The 20,847-nt window shown below is 40.3% G+C and overlaps 1 protein-coding gene across 1 annotated transcript in view; it reads right to left on the bottom strand.

Annotated features, from left to right (window-relative positions):
* The window catches only part of trim37 (tripartite motif containing 37), a 93,672-nt gene that overhangs the window by 48,739 nt on the left and 24,086 nt on the right, over positions 1 to 20,847 (bottom strand). The window contains exons 6-13 of the mRNA XM_071909984.1: positions 15,839 to 15,926; positions 12,867 to 12,989; positions 12,206 to 12,329; positions 11,345 to 11,412; positions 9,698 to 9,822; positions 7,127 to 7,177; positions 5,929 to 6,010; positions 4,300 to 4,376 (exon numbers count right to left, since the gene is read on the bottom strand). Of these exons, the coding sequence (XP_071766085.1) occupies positions 4,300 to 4,376; positions 5,929 to 6,010; positions 7,127 to 7,177; positions 9,698 to 9,822; positions 11,345 to 11,412; positions 12,206 to 12,329; positions 12,867 to 12,989; positions 15,839 to 15,926 (738 nt within the window). The remainder of the gene's footprint in view (positions 1 to 4,299; positions 4,377 to 5,928; positions 6,011 to 7,126; positions 7,178 to 9,697; positions 9,823 to 11,344; positions 11,413 to 12,205; positions 12,330 to 12,866; positions 12,990 to 15,838; positions 15,927 to 20,847) is intronic.

The raw sequence follows: 20,847 nt of genomic DNA, 5'->3' as shown, positions 1-20,847 counted from the left end.
AACTACATTTTACTACTGGAGGCACAGAAGCCATGTAGAATGAATTGACAGTCACGAGAGGGAAAATCCACTCAGACCCCGAAGGTAAGAAACATTCATTGTAATATCTAACTTTGGATATCAACTTCTTATGATGCTGAAGTTGGCTACTTATTCGCAGCTACTTATTGGTGGGCTGTCAGGGAATGATCGATTTTTTCGAACAGATGGTTTCCTCTGTATTTAGAGTGTTCTTTGCCTTATATATTACATATTAGACTAGGAAAAATACAAATGTTCTCTACCAGACAGGACCTTGACTTTTTAATAATTATGTTTAGGTGTTGACCCAAACAGTTTGTCATAGTTTGACAACTGTGTTAAGTATAGTTGTGGTTGCGCTTTCTGCCGATTTGCTATGGCCCTACCCCTTGATTGTCAAAACGTCTGAAGAATTGGACACTGGGGCATTACAGAATCAAAATCCAGAAATATGAGAAATTTTACTGTAGCATTATTGTATTATGATCCCTTGAACATGACATGTGAAACTATACTGTACGTCTATAAAGGCAAACGGAAATGGAAATCAATGCTTTGTTTTATCCATGCTGCCAATAATACAGCATAAATGATAGAACTGGACCCCGTAGCAATGGACCCCAAAGCAAAAACAAAGTTGCTAGTTTACTGAATGGAATACACTACCAAAAGCTACCATACTTTGTGGGAAACTGGAGGTCCAACTGTATTATTGCTATGGGGTCAAACTCTATCACTGCTATGGTATATTATTAGTTGCATGGATAAAACCAGGGCATGGATTTCCATTTCCTTTTGCCTTTATAGTACTTTAAAAGTGAGGAAACAAATATGAAACTTTGAGATGAATGTGAACTATACCTTTAAGGTAATTCTCCAGTTATGTTATGCATCCAGTGTACTGTACAAAGCTAGAGTATGTTCCAAACAAACTTTCTTTCTTGCACATGGCCTTGCAATGCTGCGATTGTGAGTCAGTGGCAGCACATTGCTGCCTGAGCCATTATCTCACATACTCTTCTGGTATGTGGACTCTGGATTGAAGAATGAAATGGGGGACCTTTAAGGTTTATCACCATCAAGTTGGCAATGTTTGAAACTAAGAGTACAGACCTCTTGTCAGTTGCAATGTTATCCATTAGGCTGAAACCCCTCTCGCACTCTGCCGTGCTGTATTATTCAAAATCTATAATTTTACCTGACTCACAACTCTGAGACAAACTCAAGACTCTGTGCAGCAGCTCCTCCATTCCCGAGCCAACACACTGGCTTTGATGCTAGTAGCTCCATCAGCGATGTTGAATATGACGGAAATGAACCAATCAAATGCCTTGATTCATTTTTGTGTTACAGGTCCGCAAATAAATATTGGTTACACGCTGATAATGGGTTTTTTTTCTGGAAAGTTTTCATGCTGCTGATGCAACTTGTTAATGAGTATCCCAGAAAAATAAATGGGTATACGCCTAAACTGGTTTGTTGTTGATAATGACATCAAGACAGAAGAATTCTGTGGTTTATTGACAACTCCTGAAACTGGTGCTTTGAGAGTTGGAAATGGCATAAGCAAGTCAGACAGTGACAGAGAGTTTTAATTTTTTTTATATCCTTGCCAGTGATGTTGTGAATTCTTGGGTGCATTCGTGAATTGGAACCAGTTACACAAACGGCCCCTGATGACATAATGTTTGTTTGTTACGACTTTTCTAACTTCGACTCCATTTCCAATGCTGCATGCTACTGACACAGGCATTCTAACTCAACGTCTTTTGAATCATAGATAGGTGGCCTGATGACCTGGATAGATCAGTTGAGCCCAGCTCTCCAGGTAGGAGATTAAGTGTGTTTAGAAAAGGTGCCTATACCGCAGTTAGAATGATGTGTTAGCTTCCCTTGGTTAGACTCACTCCTAAATTGAATACCCACACTTGGCCATCTGAATTGCATCCTTTTCAGGTGGCTTAATGATGGTGCTAAATGCCTATCAGTGCCAGTGGCCACGTGTTACATAATAACACTGACTCATCAAATTATATCCCACAATTCCAACCAATTAAAAATAAACACTACCCTCAAAATACACCATGCCAAACATTCAAAATATACATGCAACAGTAATTCATAAAAGCTCATTCAATAAGTTCCAATCACAACACATTACAATAGCCCCTTTCTTCAACATCTTCACAATTCTTACATTCTAAACATAGACTGTAAAAAAAGACGGACGTAGTGAGTGTGACGTCACTCATAGGTTTCCGAAGGGCTGTTTTGAAGCCAAAAGATTGGGTTTACGATCGCTGCAATGTTGACATTTTTTGGAGCCAGTGCAGCCAGAGTGAAGCTGGGGGTTGTCCACAGAGCTCCAGTGCCGCCTGCTATTGGCCGGTAATCTGCGACCTGTCGATCACTAGGAAAACAACCCCGTTTTATAACCGTTATATACCGTTAATGACGCAATTATTTTGAAAATCATCATATGGACACACATTAGAAGAAGTGAAATTAGCTACTGACTGAGACCATAACCTCTTGACTTTATATTTTGAGTGAGAAGTTGGGTTGTGGTCCCATTGTCTTTTTGGAGCCAGCATCTAGCGGATGTGAGAAGAATTGCCGCTTGCCGCCACTTCCTTATTGGCTTCAAAATTCACTCGTGGTTTTGGCCTTAGTCCTTCTCTCATAACTCATAATACCACAGAATGGCCTACTTTCAAAAAATCTGTTTGTATCTCAGACCTCAAGTTCAATACCAACCACAACATCCCGAACAACAGTACCAAATCAAAAACCAACAATATACACCAAGAGCCACATTAACAAAAATAAGCAGCCTAACGGCCCTGCTCCACTACACTGGACATTGGCCATTGGACATCAGCCATCAAAGGAATGATTCCTTAAAAAGCACGGAAAGATGGTCCATTGCTTGTGTTGGAGCTAAAAATCACCAAGGTTCAATTCTCGATGGCACGCAATGATGCACGTGTTCTCCCTCATTGAAATAAAGAGAAATAAAGTTGATATTGGTTGTTTGCTGGTGTATGTTCTTCCTGCCATCAAAAGTCAAAACAACGTCACGTGCCCTGTGGAGCAGGGAGAACATCAGATTGGTGAAACACTGATGGCAACATGACATGACGTTGGTAGTGGAGCTCAAGCATAACATAAACCTGCTGTGGTCTGTGTACTGCATTCAGCATTTGTTTTAACTTTGCGCAAATCAACTAAACTAAACATGTTTGTCATATTGTATTAAGCCTGTTCTATATACCTCAAGTCTATTTTTTCCCCTTCCTACGCGTGATTTAAAACCATTTAAAACACATAGCGTCTGACACCTTGGTGTATTTTTCTATTAACACTGGAAAAGGCCATGGCCTGACTTTAGTGGACGTTGAAATATTACATTTAAATTTCTCAAATACTGGAAATTCTGTGGTGTCATCCTTCTACGACTTTATTCCAAATATTTGGCCTTGAGAATTCTAAAAACATGGAAAGTAAATACAGAGAGTTTTTGCATTTTCTTCCCACAAAATACCTCTACTATGTATGCCAGAACAATGGACTAAAGGGCATTTGGTACCCAGGTCTCAACAGCTTTCCCTCCTCTCCAGTGGATTTTTTCCATTGATCAAATGAGTGCCATCAAAACTCCATGGAAATTAATTCCACAAATATGATAGACCCTTTTCATGTTCTGTTTCTCAATGCTTCTGCATTGAGGAACCGGTGCATTATGGCCTTCACTAAATCACTCCACAACCTGCCCAAAATTTTTAATTTGTTACATTATGCATTTATTGCTAGTAACCATTACAGTTTTGTTGTTTTTGTTGGATTGGTTTGTCAATAAGTCGCAAAAAGAAACTTGCCACAGGAAGTTGTATGCACGGGTTTAGCTGTTACCATGACGATGTGAAAAGGGCCTATTACTCACTCACTTTTAGAACAATAGTGTGATGAGGTGCACAGAGTTCCCAGACATGAAATCTGGAATTTGTCTGTGGAGGAACTGAAAGCATTCACTGGGTTTCTGTATTTCCATGGACTATATGGTGGTATAATATAATATGGTGGTAAAAAAAGGTTTCTTTTCCATATTGCTTTTGGTTTCAATTATGCATAGTCATCATGAGCAGATGATTGATCATTCCTATTTAGATTTTCATAGCAACTTTAATTTTTTAACTTAATGAGAGGTTTGAAGAGAATGGAGAAGTTTGAATAGAAAGGTGAGGTGTGTAGACAAAGGAGACATTTGTGAGGGCGTACTTTGATGTTTCAGGGAGTCCAGCAGACAGTTCCAAGAACACAGACAGGTAGTTTCCGCGGACCACACCGTTGCCATCCTGAGAAAACATATAATCAATGTAAAAATGAAGATATATCAACACACATACAGTATATATACACATGTGTAGACCACCTGAGTGCACCACAGATTCTGGACTCCTTCAAAACAGGCCTCAAAACATTTTTATTCAGGAAGGCCTTTTCTGGACTCCAGCATTAACGGGATGTGTAAAATAACAGCAGTAGTATCAGTACCAGAAGAACTTGCTGAGAAAGAAAAACTATGCAAGATTTGTGAATTATGAAAAAGGTGGCGGACTACAAAATTAAACTTAGCGATGACTAGTTGATCAGTCCAGCAAAATATAGAAAGTCAACTAGGAGGAACTCCAGGGAGGTGTTGACAAGTAATTGCCAGGCAAACAGCTAGAGTAAATGTACACTGAACAAAAATATAAACGCAACACTTTTGGTTTTGTTCCCATTTTTCATGAGTTGAAATAAAAGATCTAAGACTTTTTCTATGTACACAAAAGGCTTATTTCTCTCAAATTCTGTTCACAAATTTGTTTAAATCCGTGTTAGTGAGCACTTCTCCTTTGCCAAGATAATCCATCCACCTGACAGGTGTGGCATATCAAGATGCTGATTAAACAGCATGATTATTGCACAGGTGTGCCTTGGGCTGGTCACAATAAAAGGCCACTCTAAAATGTGCAGTTTTATCTTGAAAAAATACATTTATTAGGCACTGAACTATGGATCTCACATGACTAGGGCTACAGATATGCATTTTTTGAAAACCAGTCAGTATCTGGTGTGACCACCATTTGCCTCATGCAGTGCGACACATCTCCTTCGCATAGAGTTGATCAGGTTGTTGATTGTGGCCTGTGGAATGTTGGTCCACTCCTCTTCAATGGCTGTGCGAAGTTGCTGGATATTGGCAGGAATCGGAACACGCTGTCGTACACGCCGATCCAGAGCGTCCCAAACATGCTCAATGGGTGACGTGTCTGGTGAGTATGCAGGCTGTGCAAGAACTGGAATGTTTTCAGCTTCCAGGAATTGTGTACAGATCCTTGCAACATGGGGCCGTGCATTATCATGCTGCAACATGAGCTCTGGTGGACATTCCTGCAGTCGGCATGCCAATTGCACGCTCCCTCAAAACTTGCGACATCTGTGGCATTGTGTTGTGTGATAAAAACTGCACATTTTAGAGTGGCCTTTTATTGTGACCAGCCCAAGGCACACCTGTGCAATAATCATGCTGTTTAATCAGCATCTTGATATGCCACACCTGTCAGGTGGATGGATTATCTTGGCAAAGGAGAAGTGCTCACTAACACGGATTTAAACAAATTTGTGAACAAAATTTGAGAGAAATAAGCCTTTTGTGTGCATAGAAAAGGTCTTAGATCTTTTATTTCAACTCATGAAAAATGGGAGCAAAACCAAAAGTGTTGCATTTATATTTTTGTTCAGTATATTTATAAAAAGATGAAAAGCAAAGCACCATCAAGTACTCAAGTACCCAAAGCTCATTCTGAATAGTGTATCAGGGCTATAATGGGAAGACAGCACAGGAAACTGTTCATTACTCACTGGGTAGACTTTGAGTCTCCAGCAGAGTCCAGATATTTGTAGGGGAGGGCTATACACTGGGTCAGCCCGCTGCCTCAGGGTGCTACAAACACACACAACAAACACACACACATCAAAAACCCTGTGGAAACTTCTTGGCAACTGTTCCAATATTAGGCCGTGATCACACAGCATGGTTTTTTGAACCTCTTTCCAAGTTATTTTCAATGGTTTGCTCATGACAGCTACATATCTCCTCCAAACTATGCACCTCTCTTTTTGGGCATGTTGTGTTTTGGGGTGCCTAGCTGAACATGTCTCAACTTTAGCCATGTGTTACATCAACATGTAAACATCCCCTGAAATGGACTCAATCTAGGTGGAACTTTTGAATGATCCCATTATGTCCCGCCCCAACACCCTGTTTCAACAGAAAATGCATCAAATCAAGAAAGTAAAGATGCCATTTCATGGGGTCTTTAAATAAGAACATCCACTATATTTTTACAGTACATCATCAAGAGGTAAATTCAAGTCGGTCTGCCAGGATGAGACACACATTGTTGCAAACATCAAGCACATGGAATGAGGACATTTTAGATTCACAAACAAAAAAAAATTTGACTCCACGTGGGTTTTTGTTTTTGATGCGTTTTATCCAATTATGTTCAGCGAAGCAAAGCAATATTTTACAATTACCAATAGAATACAAGTAAATTTTTTTTTCATCCAATGAACAGCGAGCTACTTTCTATCACCATGTAGCACCGATTCTGTGGTGTAACACAGCTGAAATATGGAAACAAAGCGGGACAGAGGGACACCACAGTGTCAATAGGTTTCATATTGTCACCAAAACGCACATCGGATCATAAATTAGACCTACTGGTGTGATCAATCAATGGTTATGGTTCACATATAGGCCTAATGGCTAATAGCTCACTATATGTATGCCAAGCGGTGCGTAATGTGATCAAAGTCCCTCTTTGAGTAAATCGTAAGTAAAGCGTGCACATCTTTTTTTTTTTTAACAGGTGACCCCTGGGGGGCTCCATAGTTCTCCTTATTGCACTAGGTTTATAGATAAATAATGCTGTATGTTTACTATTCATTCATTCAGCACAGAAATGTGTCATTGTTTTTGTTGTTCTTGTTATTGGACTACTTTTATAGAGAAATAGAGAAATAAATAGTGCAATGGTGCAGTACGCTGATTTACCTGAAGTTGGCCAGAACAAAAGTGCTGGAGTCATAGGCAGGAACCAGCTCACTGAAAATTGACAGAGGAAGGGTGAATACATAACACAGATTCTCTATAGCTGTGGATATTGGTCACTGTTAGGGTAAAAATATCTCCTCTGCATTATGAGTCATCCATAGTGAAATATGTACCCAAAACATTTTAAACACAACTGAACACTCAGAGTCACAAAAACATATTAATAAAACAAAACCATCAAGCACAGGTACTGTAAAGGCCCACGGCACGTGTGTACAATTCAATTAAATTCAACACGGTTATTGGTTAAATTACCTAATTCCACTACCGTTACTTAAATACCACAAGGTAATAATGTTACCTACCAGTAGGGCAGCAGAAGTAGCGATACAAAGTTCAGCTCTTTTATGAGATTCGGTTCTTTATGAGTCAGTCAGTGAAAAGATTAGTTCAACTGATTCTTTCATTCATTTGATTCAACTGGCCATTATGTGTGGGTGAGAGAGGGAAGACTTCCAGTGAACGATGAACAAGAATCAAAAGAGTGGGTTGGCTCCACATGATTCTCATTCACTCTATGTATACACTTAGGAGAGTTGTGAATGATGTAATGTCTACCCAGTACCGCTAGAGGGCAGCCTACACTCATGAAAGTGGACAGCAGAGTGTCTTTCAATGAATGAGAACCGTGTCGACTCAATCACTGAGAACCAATTAGAAAAACTAAGCGCATTTATTTCTCATTCATCGCATGTCAACCTATATAACATTACAAAAGTAGGAGATGCTACAAACAACTAAACTAAAACAAATAGTCTAGGCCAAACAAAACGCCTATTTGACAAAAGTCAAATAAGGTGCAGCATTAGAGATCGGTTCAGATCCATTTCTATAGATTGACCAACTTTTTATTTTGTGGCGGCCGTGCCGATATTGTGGTGGTGTGCCACAGATGAGTTATGTATGGGAAACACTGCATCTCACAGCCAAAGATGCCTTCTAGAGGCCATCTCATGAAGCGTTGATGACTGACTGACTGCCCGCCTCCCTGGCTGACCTGAATATGCCTCTGAATGCCCTTGACTGCGCAGTGGGAAAAACAGATTTTCATGTTGTTCTGACAGGGTTAGGAGAGGAGGGGTCCATAATGGGTTAGGGAAAACAATATGTTTGGGTTTAAGTGATGTTGAACTTTGGTACTACCTTGGGTTGTCTAGCTTCCTGGCCATGATATAAGCCCCAAAATCATCGATTATCTGCTATCTGTTATCCCTGTGCTCCGCGAGAGGGGATTGGAGAATAGTGTTTTCTCTCTCCACTGAAATCCAGTCAGAGGAAACTTATGCCAATAGAATTAAGAAAATAATACTTTTGCCAATAATTGTAAATAGACAAAAAAAAAAGTGAGACTTGTTTTTTATATATTGGCAGAATCTGCTTTGTCAAACTCTTGTCTCCTACATTTTTTCACCTATCTACAATTTGTTACACCAAATCATTTGGCTGCCATAGGCCAATAAATTTTGGGGCGTGGCACCTAGGTGGCAAAATGAACAATAACTTGTGAACGCAAAGTCTGAGAGTCATGAAACTTGACCCACCTCATCAACAGGTGACTATGATCTGGCTTGCAAAATGTTGGATAATTTGGCCCATAGGGCGCACCACAGCAGAAAAATGCCAATAACTCAAACTGTTTGCCTGATAGTGTTCAAATTTGTAATACTGGTACTCCAAATTGTTTGGCTGCCATAGGTGGATACATTTTTTGGGTGTGGCACCTATTTCACAAAATGAGCCATAACTTGTGAAAATAAAGTGCAATCTTCACAAAAGCTGACCTATATGGTCGCTTCATCATTCCACCTCAGCACACCTAATTTTGTGACATTTCTAAAGTAGCGCTACAGTTATCAAATGCTCATAACTCCCAAATGGTATTCTTTATGAAGTTGAAATTGTGTGCTGTGTCTTGGTCCAAGGGGTTAAGGAAATCTAACATTGAAAGTCTAAACACGGCACTATTTGCCTGGACCCCGTCAATTGCAGCATGCAACTACATTTAATCCTTCTGTTTGTTTTTATTTACTCCTTCAATTGTCAAGATTGTACCCATCAGATGTTACAAAGACCCTTTTATTTCTTTATTTTAAGTTTACATACAACAAATAGTTCAAATTCCTTCCACTTTTTTCTGTGAAGTCAAATAGTTTGGTTTGTGTTTAGGTCCAGACTGAGTGATGGACATGACATCCAACAGAAATGTTGATGAAGCCAGATAGGGTTATTTGGTTTGGCAGGTACAGTAGCTGTCAAAGTTTGGAAATTACACAATCAACACTCCTTAACTTTATTTAAAATAAAATACCATTTTTGTTAACATCAGTGGTATGTTTGCAGTCATGTGACTGCAGACATACCTGTAAGTAACTGTAGTTAACCATTAGTAGTGGTCAACTATATTTGTCTTGAGGGAAGCTTTCCTATAGTTCAGTTTCTTCCAATGTGAAGTAACTGGTAGCTTGGAAAATTACACTTTAAAACTAGCTTCCCCAGAATTGTGTAGATTACCTGGTGAAGTCTGGAGGGACTGGCGTGGTGACGAAGGACTGCATGGGTTTCCGATGGACCTGCTGAAACATGAGCAGGATCTCTGGGCTCTTGGAGATCAGCTCACTCTTACTGCAGGAGTGAAGCTGTTCAACACACACAGTCACCATGTTGTGGCTTCCAACAAGCAGCCAAGGAAAGGTTGTTTCTGGTCTACAGCCTTGAAACAATCATTCCAAATTGTCCATATTTAAATTATTTCTTGCAGATAAGACCTGCCAGCTGGTCCATATTGTAAGTTGGAATGTGAGCTCTGACCATGTAATATAAGCAAACGTGTGACTCATCCAAGATTTTACAGAGAGGGGAACTGAGGCTGGATACTGACGATGTGGCTTGGTGCTAAAAATTAAAAAAATGTAAATATAGCAGCTAGTAGCGATTATACGGTTGAAGCCCTTGTAGTAATGATTTAAAGTCACAATGAAATTACAATATACTTCTTCACCTTGTTAGTAATTCTCCATATCATAGCATACACATATTCAACAATAAATGCAAATAAATTAAAAATTTTGAAAAGTAATACCACACAGTATTATTATTTTTATTCCTATGAGCTAACACAGTCCAATCTATATTTGTGAACATGAATAACCAGAACTATGAGTCACAACTGTGATGTCATCAAGATGTAAAATATAGAGCTACTCCATTAATTATTGAAGATGATTAATGTGAATGTGAGATGTTTTGGGGATAAGGGTATACTTTCTGGGTCAGAGCAGTGAATCTGGCATTAGAAGCAGACACCATATCCACTAAACTACTGCTACACTTACAATATGAATATAGCCATTACAAATGCAAGACAGCTGGCCTCACATGCACACACCTCTATGCATTATGTTGAAAGTTTGATAAGTTTAGAAATAACTGCATACACACAATACTAGTTAATACAAGAATAAAAATTATTTCACCAGGATCCATTTCTCCATAGTTGTCTTTGATGTAGTGGTAAATAAAATGGTTGATAAACCATGAGCTCCAATCAGTGATCATCATAAGGCAAACAACCACCAATAAAAACAAAAATCGAATTATATATTTCTGAAAACCATTAATATATGTTTTTTTCCCCTAAAGGTCAGGCACCACAGGTAAAAAACAGCAATTTTGGCTGAATTGTTCAAATTTGAGATAATATATTTTGCTTCTAGAACTACTTTGGGGTTTTCCCTCTGTAAATGACTGTAACTAATATAACTAATAATTATTTAGTTATTCATCAGAATGAAACTGTTCTGATATGCACACATTGTTATGAAATATTAGCTAATTTGAATGTGATAACAGCAAAATATATAAAAGTAATAATACAAAAAGTTTGTATTTGAGTCCATGTTCAACATCCAACATTTCATTCTGATAATAGGATACTTTTTTTTTCCCTATTCACCTGTGGTGCCTCACACTGAAAGGCCCTATCACGATAAAACTTACATTAGTTTGACACTACCTGAGGTGAGTAAACTCAGTTTAGGCAGGTTTATCCTCCACTACATTCCTGGTTTGTGTGTGTTGGAAATTTAGACAACCAAGTGAATGGAGAGTATGGGTCATATGGAGTTAGCTGAACTAGATGCACTTAGATGAACTACCAACCTGATGCTCCACCTCCTGCAGAAGAGACTCCAGCAGCTCTGTCTCCTGGGTCAGGGACGTCTTCTGGCCTAGTGGAGGAACACCATTTCTATTTTAAATGTACTTGTATTGATTGTGACTCCTGATGTAGGTTTGAGTGTAGGCACGGATTGGTATGCAGGCTGTGTATGTGTGTACTAAGGGCATGCATCTATTCAGTAAAGATTAATATTTTGCTACCTGCAATAAGCGATTTCAGACCCTATAACCAATCCTGAAACTAACGTGTGCTATGTAGAGATTTCCTTGAGACATAGTGAAACCAATATCCAAACATGCACGTCAGCTGTGTTGTTGTTTTCACCTCTTTTCTAAAGCTTGTTGTCAAAATCCGGACCGACTCAAAGCTCCTCCCGGCCCATTCAGTAGCTTTTAATTTTTTCAAAACTAGCTTGGCACCTCCCTCGCTGTTTAAAAGTGGCCCTCACACGCTCCTATTCACTTCTCTGTAGGTACATTTAGCTCAGCTATCAGCCTTTATGCATGATTTGTCCTTAGGGCCCTCCATAGTCCAGTAGTTTTGCTGTGCTTTATTTAGAAATGTGTTGCAGTTTCTGTCACCATCTAGTGGTCAGAAAATCGCTTATTGCAGCTTTAACTGGTTGTGTGACGTCAAACATAGTCTATCTCAAACTGTAAAGAAGCTTCTCTTTTCTCACTTTCTTGAGAAGTTCATTCTCTCAAAGACAACTTTGGAAGATCGCACCACAAGGACACCACAAGGACACACTCCATTAGATAGGATTTAAGACATTTTAGAAGGTTTCCAAGACCTGCAGAAACCCTAGTCAGCAGTGATAGTAATGCGGACAGGCAGCCTACCCATTAGGGTGATGAGCTTGTTCTTGAGCTGGTTGTCCAGGCGAGCGATCATCATTTCCACAGCATTTCGGATCTCTCGGACTCGCTCATCCTTTGCTCCCCTCACCGCCTCGACATTCCTCTCCTGATCCACCAACAGCAGAGACACAGATGTCAGCTAACTGGCAATTACCATTAAAAAAGGAATGATTGCATGTATTCAACCACCAGAGACATTAGCTGTCAATAGCAATATCAATACCTTATTGCCATCTAGTTGATAATGTCAGCATTGGCCAACCTCCTGTCATGTTCACCCATACTACCAATACCTGTAAATTTGTTTAAACAAATTTACAGGTATTGGTAGTTCACCCAAAAATGGCAATTCTGTCATTATCTATTCACCCTCATGCCAGTTGAATTATTATTATTATTATTATTAAAAATGTATCAGATTGAAAATTCTTTATCATACAGAATATATTTTACCCAGATACAAACAAATGGCCTAAAAATAAAAAAATAAGCAGTATGTAGACCTGGCAACATCATGGGAGCCTAAAATTGGGGTGAACACTAGAGCACTGTGACTCTTTCACCCATTTAGTGTGGAAAAGCTCAACCAGACCCATATGTGTCACTTCTCTGGTCATTGTGTAAACCAGGAAGCAGTCCTCACCACTTCCTGCACCAGGCTGATGAGCTCCATGAGGCGGCGGCGGAGCTTAGCCACCTCCTCATTCACCTTGGTCACATGCTGCTCGTAGATCTCTACCAGAGGCTTGAAAGTGTGGCCGCCATGCTGGACACAGTGCAGGGGAAAATACACTCAATAAGATTCAATAAAGATACAAGCAGATTCAGAGTTTTAATTTAAAACTTGCTCACTCACTTATACAATGGATCAATCTGTTAATTCATCATGAAGTGACTCTCCACACGGGAGTAACATTAACACTGACATTCCCACCCCTCAGCCCAAACACAATCACACTAACTTTCAGAAATCTCAAGTCCATATGTCACATCTCCCTCTCCACCTGTATATCCAATACCATTTCCAAATTCACTCTCCCTGTAAACCCATCCCCCACAGACCTTGTCAACAATGTCTACAATCACACATTGTCTACCTGCCTTGACCAGCTTGCCCCCATCTGCCCCCGGTACACTCCTGAACTACAGAAACTTAAACAAGGAAGACAACTGGAACAGCTACACAAGAAAACTGGACTCACCGTACACGCCCAAAGAGCACATTAACCATTACAAGTCTGCACTCAACACAGCCCGCACTACCTTCTACTCCGGCATCATACACTCTGGTGCCTCCAACCCCAGTGCACTGTTCTCCACCATAAACAAACCCCTCAAACCAATATAGACAATAGCACGCACTCCTTCTCCATGGAAAAATTTTACAACTTCCTGTCATTCCAAACCAAGCAGATCCACTCTCATCACCGATACTGTGTGACCAAACTGTGGAAACTGTCAACTGTTTTAAGTATCTGGGAACACACATAGATGACAAACTGAGTTTCACAGACAATGTTGATTTTATATGTAAGAAAGCTAGTCAGAGACTGTTTTTAATTAGGAAACTGAAGGGGTTTGGGGTCAGTCTTGACATTTTAGAAAAAGTGTATGTCAGCCTGATAGAGAGCATCCTTGTTTTTAATATCTCTATCTGGCATGGGCACTTGACTTTAGTAAATAGAAACAAGCTGAACAGGATTGTTAAGACAGCAGTAGAGCTGCAACGATTAATCGATTTATCGATTAGTTGTCAACTATTAAATTAATCGCCAACTATTAATCGATAATCGATTAATCGGTTTGAGTAATTTTTTAAGAAAAATAAGTCAAAATTCTCTGATTCCAGCTTCTTAAATGTGAATATTTTCTGGTTTCTTTACTCCTCTATGACAGTAAACTGAATATCTTTGGGTTGTGGACAAAACGAGACATTTGAGGACGTCATCTTGGGCTTTGGGAAACACTGATCGACATTTTTCACCATTTTCTGACATTTTATAGACCAAACAACTAATCGATTAATCGAGAAAATAATCGACAGATTAATCGACAATGAAAATAATCGTTAGTTGCAGCCCTAGACAGCAGGGAAGATAGTAGGCCGCCAACAAAAGCCATTAGATGACCTTTACAGCACAGCTGTACACAGGAAAGCCCTGTCAATCATTAATGACAAGACACATCCCCTCCACCCTGAGTTTGAGTTGCTCCCCTCAGGGCAACGCTATAGAATACCCCAAAGAAAAAGATCTACAAGGGTTCTTTTATCCCAAATGCAATTAATGTGGTCAACAAACTACAGTAAACTTAAATATGGGAGTGTAGGCTGTACACCGTGGGTATGAATGCACTGTACAGTTGAGAGATCTTTGTTCTGTTAATGTGATGTTTTGTTGATGTTTTTATCTTGTTGGCATGTTTGTGTTTATATTTTCCTGGGTGAGACCAAGGACAATTTTCCTGCTTCGGCTGGACAATAAAGTTTATTCTATTCTAATCTTTCACTGCAAAATCAAAACAATACACAACCATCTAGGCACCTCCTCTCCCACACCTCCGGCCCGAGCCTGTGTCTCCCCCACCAACAAACTATAACCATTCCCACTTCTGCCCCATAACTGTATCTGACCTCACTAAAGTACTCATCAGCATCAAGTCCTCCACCTGCCCCCTGGATCCCATCCACTCCACCCTTGTCAAAGCCTGTCACTTTTCGCTTAGCCCCCTAATCACTGACACAGTAACCTCCTCTCTCACCTCTGGCACTGTACCATCTCCCTTCAAGCTTTCCACCATAACAACCTTCTTAAAGAAGCCCGTTCTGGACCCTGACAACCCCAACAACTTCAGACCCATTTCAAACCTCCCATTTCTCTCAAAAATACTGGAACGTGCCATTGCTGCTCAGCTCAAACAATATCTCCACACCAACCAGTTATGAAATATTCCAATCAGGTTTTAGAACACACCACACGCTCTGCTCAAAGTTAGTAACGACCTCCTACTCTCCTCTGATCCCGGCTCCCTGAACATCCTCCTCCTCGACCTCAATGCAGCCTTCGACACCATCATCCACTCCATCCTTCTCAGTCGCCTGCAGTCTTGCATTGGCACTGGTTCAGCGCTCACATGGTTCAAATCCTACCTTTCTGATAGACTCCACTATATCGCCATCTGCCACAACCCCAGTCACCCATTATGTCCCCCAAAGCTCGGTGCTTGGTCCCCTCATCTTCATCCTCTATATGCTCCACTTAGGTCTCATCATATGCCCCCACGGACCACAGTTTCATTGTTACGCTGGTGACACCCAGCACTACATCTCCACCACAAATGACAACAACTGAAAATTAAGGTAATATGATTAAATATGCTCCTTGTTGCATTTGGGTCCACCTGTGTGTGTTGTCATTCTTATAAATATAACTCAACCTGTTTCTGTTCTTGTTAGCCTTATGAAGACATTTTCTCACAAGGTTTTGTAAGGTTTTGTAATGCATTAAATTAATTATTACTGCTTCCAGGCTATGAGCGTGTGTCCTGGAGTCACTTTAGTACAGGAAACCACTGATGACATGTAAAGTGTGCTCTAAAAATTAAGTGAAAGGTTACCATGCCGCCCCATAGAGCACACTGGTGGCAGATGCACTTCTTGCAGGTCCAACAGAAAACACTGAGCTTCTCATGGTGGTTCTCACATCTGCAGAGGAAAAATCAATGACCGGACACTTACAATACAATCAAGTAAGAAAAAGACATTTTTGGAAACTCACCTTATCATAACTCAAAACACAGGCCTGTTTAATTCAATGTCTGCAAAGTTTACAAATGGAGAGCCATCTTTTAAATTTTCTAAACACATGTAAAGCAAATGCTGTGTACTGGTATCTCTTCTATCAAAAGCTCAGGGAATTGGGGCGCCCCTGTGGCTCAACTCACAAAGTGTTGAATCTGCATTTGTGGATCGAGTGACAAGCGTAGATTCAGTGACGTGAGTTTCAGACGTCCCTCTTTTATTATTAGGGCCCGAGCACCGACCGGTGCGAGGACCTATTGTAATGCAAGGAATTATTATTATTTTTCTTAGGCCGAATGAATCGCATTTTTGAGGGGCTAAAGGTGCTCGAAAACTCACCAAACTTTGCTGCTTTGCTTTGGTCTTGCGCATGGGTGTGGCAAAATGGCTCAATAGCGCCCCCTACAAAATTTCAAAAAAATACTCATCGCTCTACGTTTCACCTACATGTACGAAATTTGGTAGACACATGTATCATGTCCAGACTTACAAAAAACATCAATAGGTGCCATGACCTAAACCCAACAGGAAGTCAGCCATTTTGAATTGATTGTGGCATTTTTCTGCGTTTTTGGCCATTTACAGGGGTCATACTTTAACAAACTCCTCCTAGGAGGTTAATTGGATCCACCTCAAACTTGCTCAGCGTATATAACACACCTTGACAATTAAAAATTGTTAAAAGCTTGAGTTTTCCTCGAACGGCGTGGGCGTGGCGAGGCGTCGAATTTCCATGTTTCGCCACGAAACAGGAAGTGCTATATAACTCGACTGTACATGGTCAAATCTGCCCCAAACTTCACATGTTTGATGAGTGTCCCAGCCTGAACACATCCACAGGCCAATATTCAGTTATAGTCATAGCGCCACCTACTGGTAACACAGGAAGTGGTTTGTAACTCGACTGTACATGGTCAAATCTGCCCCAAACTTCACATGTTTGCTAAGTGTCCTGGCCTCTAGACATCTACATGCCAATATTCAGTTATAGTCATAGCGCCACCTACTGGCAACACAGGAAGTGGTTTGTAACTCGACTCTACATGGTCAAATCTGCCCCAAACTTCAAATGTTTGCTAAGTGTCCCGGCCTGAAGACATCTAATGGCCAAACTGGAATTATAGTCATAGCGCCACCTACTGCCAACACAGGAAATGACACGTTCTATACTGAAAATTCTGAGCCGCGTCGATCGGTCAGTGTCCAGTAACGATGCGGCGGCTGCGGCACACCCCGACATGCGCGAAGTGCGAGGGCCTGATCATCGCTGCTTGCAGCTTTAATTTTGATTTTGAGACTGTCCTCACGCTGTTCCTGCGCAATCCAAACACAAATAGCTCCTGATCCACACACAAATAGCTAGCGATCCACACATGTGGCTACTTCCTCTGTGTGCCCAGTGCAAACAAGCCAGCTACAGCTAGGTGGCAGTGCTCTTCTTCTGTGGTGGTAGTGCTGCTGTGTTTCTGGGAATCAGGCAAAGCAGAGCAGTGGCTCATTCAGAGCACGGTCGAAAGGAAGAGAGAGCCTAAGTCCCTCCCCTTCCGGTGGACCACCATGGGACCTTATTTCGGAAAAAATATGTACGGTAGTCAACGGTGAGAGAAAAATAATTGTTTGATCCCGTTTGAATTGTGCCATGAATTACACATATGATGTTTTGTCAATTTAAAAGATAATTTTGCAAGTCAAGAAAGTCGCAGTTTGTCGTAAAACAGTAAAGTAACGTAACGTAAAGTAACGCTTGTGGAGAGAGAAAGTTATGACTTCACATGTTTGCTAAGTGTCCTGGCCTCTAGACATCTACATGCCAATATTCAGTTATAGTCATAGCGCCACCTACTGGCAACACAGGAAGTGGTTTGTAACTCGACTCTACATGGTCAAATATGTACGGTAGTCAAGATAATTGCAAAATTATCTTTCAAATTGACAAAACATCATATGTGTAATTCATGGCACAATTTAAACGGGATCAAACAATTATTTGTCTCTCGCCGTTGACTACCGTACATATTTTTTCCGAAATAAGGTCCCATGGGGGACAGCGGAAGGGGAGGGACTTAGGCTCTCTAGAGGACATGGCAAGACAACCGGCACTGGAACAACGGCACCAACCGGCAATGGAGCCACTTCTGCGGTGAGTAAATGCTGAGACATCGATAGTATAGTACGTTTAATTATTTTGAATGTGAATTATTCAGGATGATGAAATGTAACCTTAGTTAGCAAATGTTATGTTTGATAGGTTGGTAGTTGCCCCATCACGTCTTACCCCGGTCTAGCAAACACAATAAAACAACAGCCCCATTACAGCTAAGCAATACTAAATTCATTTAAAAGTGGTTGTTAAAAAAGGACGACGTGCAGTCTCGTCTTCCAAGACTTGCCGCCGTCTTGGAAGACGGTACTACCAAAGATGGTGAATATCCACGATCTTTGGTAGTACTACTGTAGTGATCGATCTGCCTACATTGTATTATTCAAATTTCAGAAACACCCCTATATTGGGTGTAACTGGCTGATTGTGGAAGTTGTGAAGACGGATATAAAATAAGCCAGGGAAGCAGTAAGACTAGTGAACACACTAGTTTACCAGGGCTCCACCCAAACTGGTGTTTCCAAAATTCAGTACAGACCCAGTGTGTTCTCTGCTAGCTGATGTATGTTGTATGCTAACTGTTTTTCTGTAAGACACTGAGCCTCAGATACTTACTGCAGTTTCAGTTCTCTTCAAGAACCACCTGACACCTCTGGAAAAAGCTCCCAGAGAAATTAACTTATTTATGATGTGTTCTGGCCTTTTCACTAGTTATGAAATTCATATGTATTCAGAAGTAGTGTTTGTTTACTTATTATTTTTGGGGTATTTGGGAAATGCATACTCAAATTAAGTCAAAGAAGGTTGTAAGGTATGAGACAAGCATCCTCATCTCTTTTTATCTTACTTTTGGCAGGTGAAGTGAGGCGGTTTTATATTGATTTTAGATCACTTTTTGTTGTTTGTGATCCTTTCTGATGATAAAGCCATTTATCTAAACAGGACCTTTGCACATATACTGGAAGTAAACACTGGAAGTAAGCATTGAAAGTAAGCATGTTCAGTTGGGGGGGGGGGGCTCTCTAAACATCCACCTGTTATAAACGGGAGTGTTCCACTCCAAAGATGATTGGTATTTCCTAATAATTGGATTGGTCTTCTTCAAATCTTTGAAATCTTTTCGTTTTTACTTTGAAATAAATGTTTACTTTACGCTACATATAACAAATTGTCTTGGATCATGTCTTAAATAAGTCTCATCTGTCATCACATTGTAGTCTACTGCCCTCAAATTACTTTTCTCCATCTTACCTTGGTTATTACATTTTACCATCATTAATTACATGTTTTCCAGTCACAAATATGAATATTGTGTTACTAACAGAGTTTTCAGTTATACAAGCCAGTCTTACAGAATATACACAAATACATTTTTTGAAAGTCTCTTCCTTGTGAGTACTTTCTGACAACATTGACTAAAGCCACACATCTAGACCACACAGTCCAAGTTAATGAACATGCTGTTGCCTCAGTGTAGAGATAGTATTGCTTGTAGCCATTATTATGATGGTGCATGTATTTATTTAATCCATGGGACGGAACTACACTGGAGTGTAAAGGTGAGTCACCTCACAACATTTAGCCACGACATAAATATTAGAGCTCTCTGATCAAATGTAGTCCTATGTAAACAGTGTATGAAGATAGGTTTGCATTATGCAACTTAAATGCAAATTTTGCTAGTGAAAAAAACTTTTATCATTGGGAAGATTGTTTTTTTTTGTGTGTCACAGCAACACCAAGGTTTACTTGAGTTTGCAAGTAGTTATTAGCATCTAGACCCTGTCATAGCATAATTTCTGTATGCTTGCTCCCTAAACAGGCCCAGAAACACACCTGGTTGGAAATAGACTCAAATGCCATTTGCATAGGTAATAGACATAATCAGTAACTCAAGCAGGTTAACTCAAATTGGACAAAAGATACTAAAGGACTAAAGATACATTTAGACAGTAAAATAAATTAGAACAACCATCAAAACCAAAATATATTCATAACTTTAGTACAGTTCATAGGCAGTAAGTACATAGGCATAGTCTGTTAACTGAGAATTTCGAGATGTAATACAATAGTAAGGTGCATAGAACTGCATATGTAGCTAGTTAACTACAGCAATGTTAGCTTGCTTGCAAGCGGCCTATTTAATCAGCAGAGAAAATACACCAAAATAGAAACCATCCGTTAATGTTCTGAAGTCTTGCCTGTTAAAACTGACGGCGGACTTGTAGGTTGAGTTTCATTTGATCTAGTTTGTTGGATACAGCTAAAAACCTCCACTAACAGCAAGCTAGCCTACATAGCCTGTCAACAGTGGAAGTAGAAGCGGTGACTGTGCATGGAGCATTCCTAGAGGCGCGTTCATGGAGCACCAGAAAATACAGCTTCATATGGCTCTTGGTGGCTTCCAAAGAAAATGGACCCAATTATTTAAAATTTGATAATTCAAAGAGTCCTTTTTGACTTTGTGCGATGTCAAGAAAAAATTGTCCAGAGTTTTACAGGCGTTTCTTTTCTGCCCGGAGCTGTTCCTGGGGGCTTGCTACCATCACAGAAGAAGAACACTGCCACCTAGCGGTAGCTGGCTTGCTTGCACTGGGCACACAGAGGAAGTAGCCACATGTGTGTGGATCGCTAGCTATTTGTGTGTGGATCAGTAGCTATTTGTGTGTGGATTGCGCAGGAACAGCGTCAGGATGGTCTCAAAATAAAAAAAATAAAAGAGGG

Source organism: Centroberyx gerrardi, chromosome 11, assembly GCF_048128805.1.
Source record: "Centroberyx gerrardi isolate f3 chromosome 11, fCenGer3.hap1.cur.20231027, whole genome shotgun sequence".
Classification (NCBI taxonomy): domain Eukaryota; kingdom Metazoa; phylum Chordata; class Actinopteri; order Beryciformes; family Berycidae; genus Centroberyx; species Centroberyx gerrardi.
This window is presented reverse-complemented; position numbering and strand designations above follow the sequence as displayed.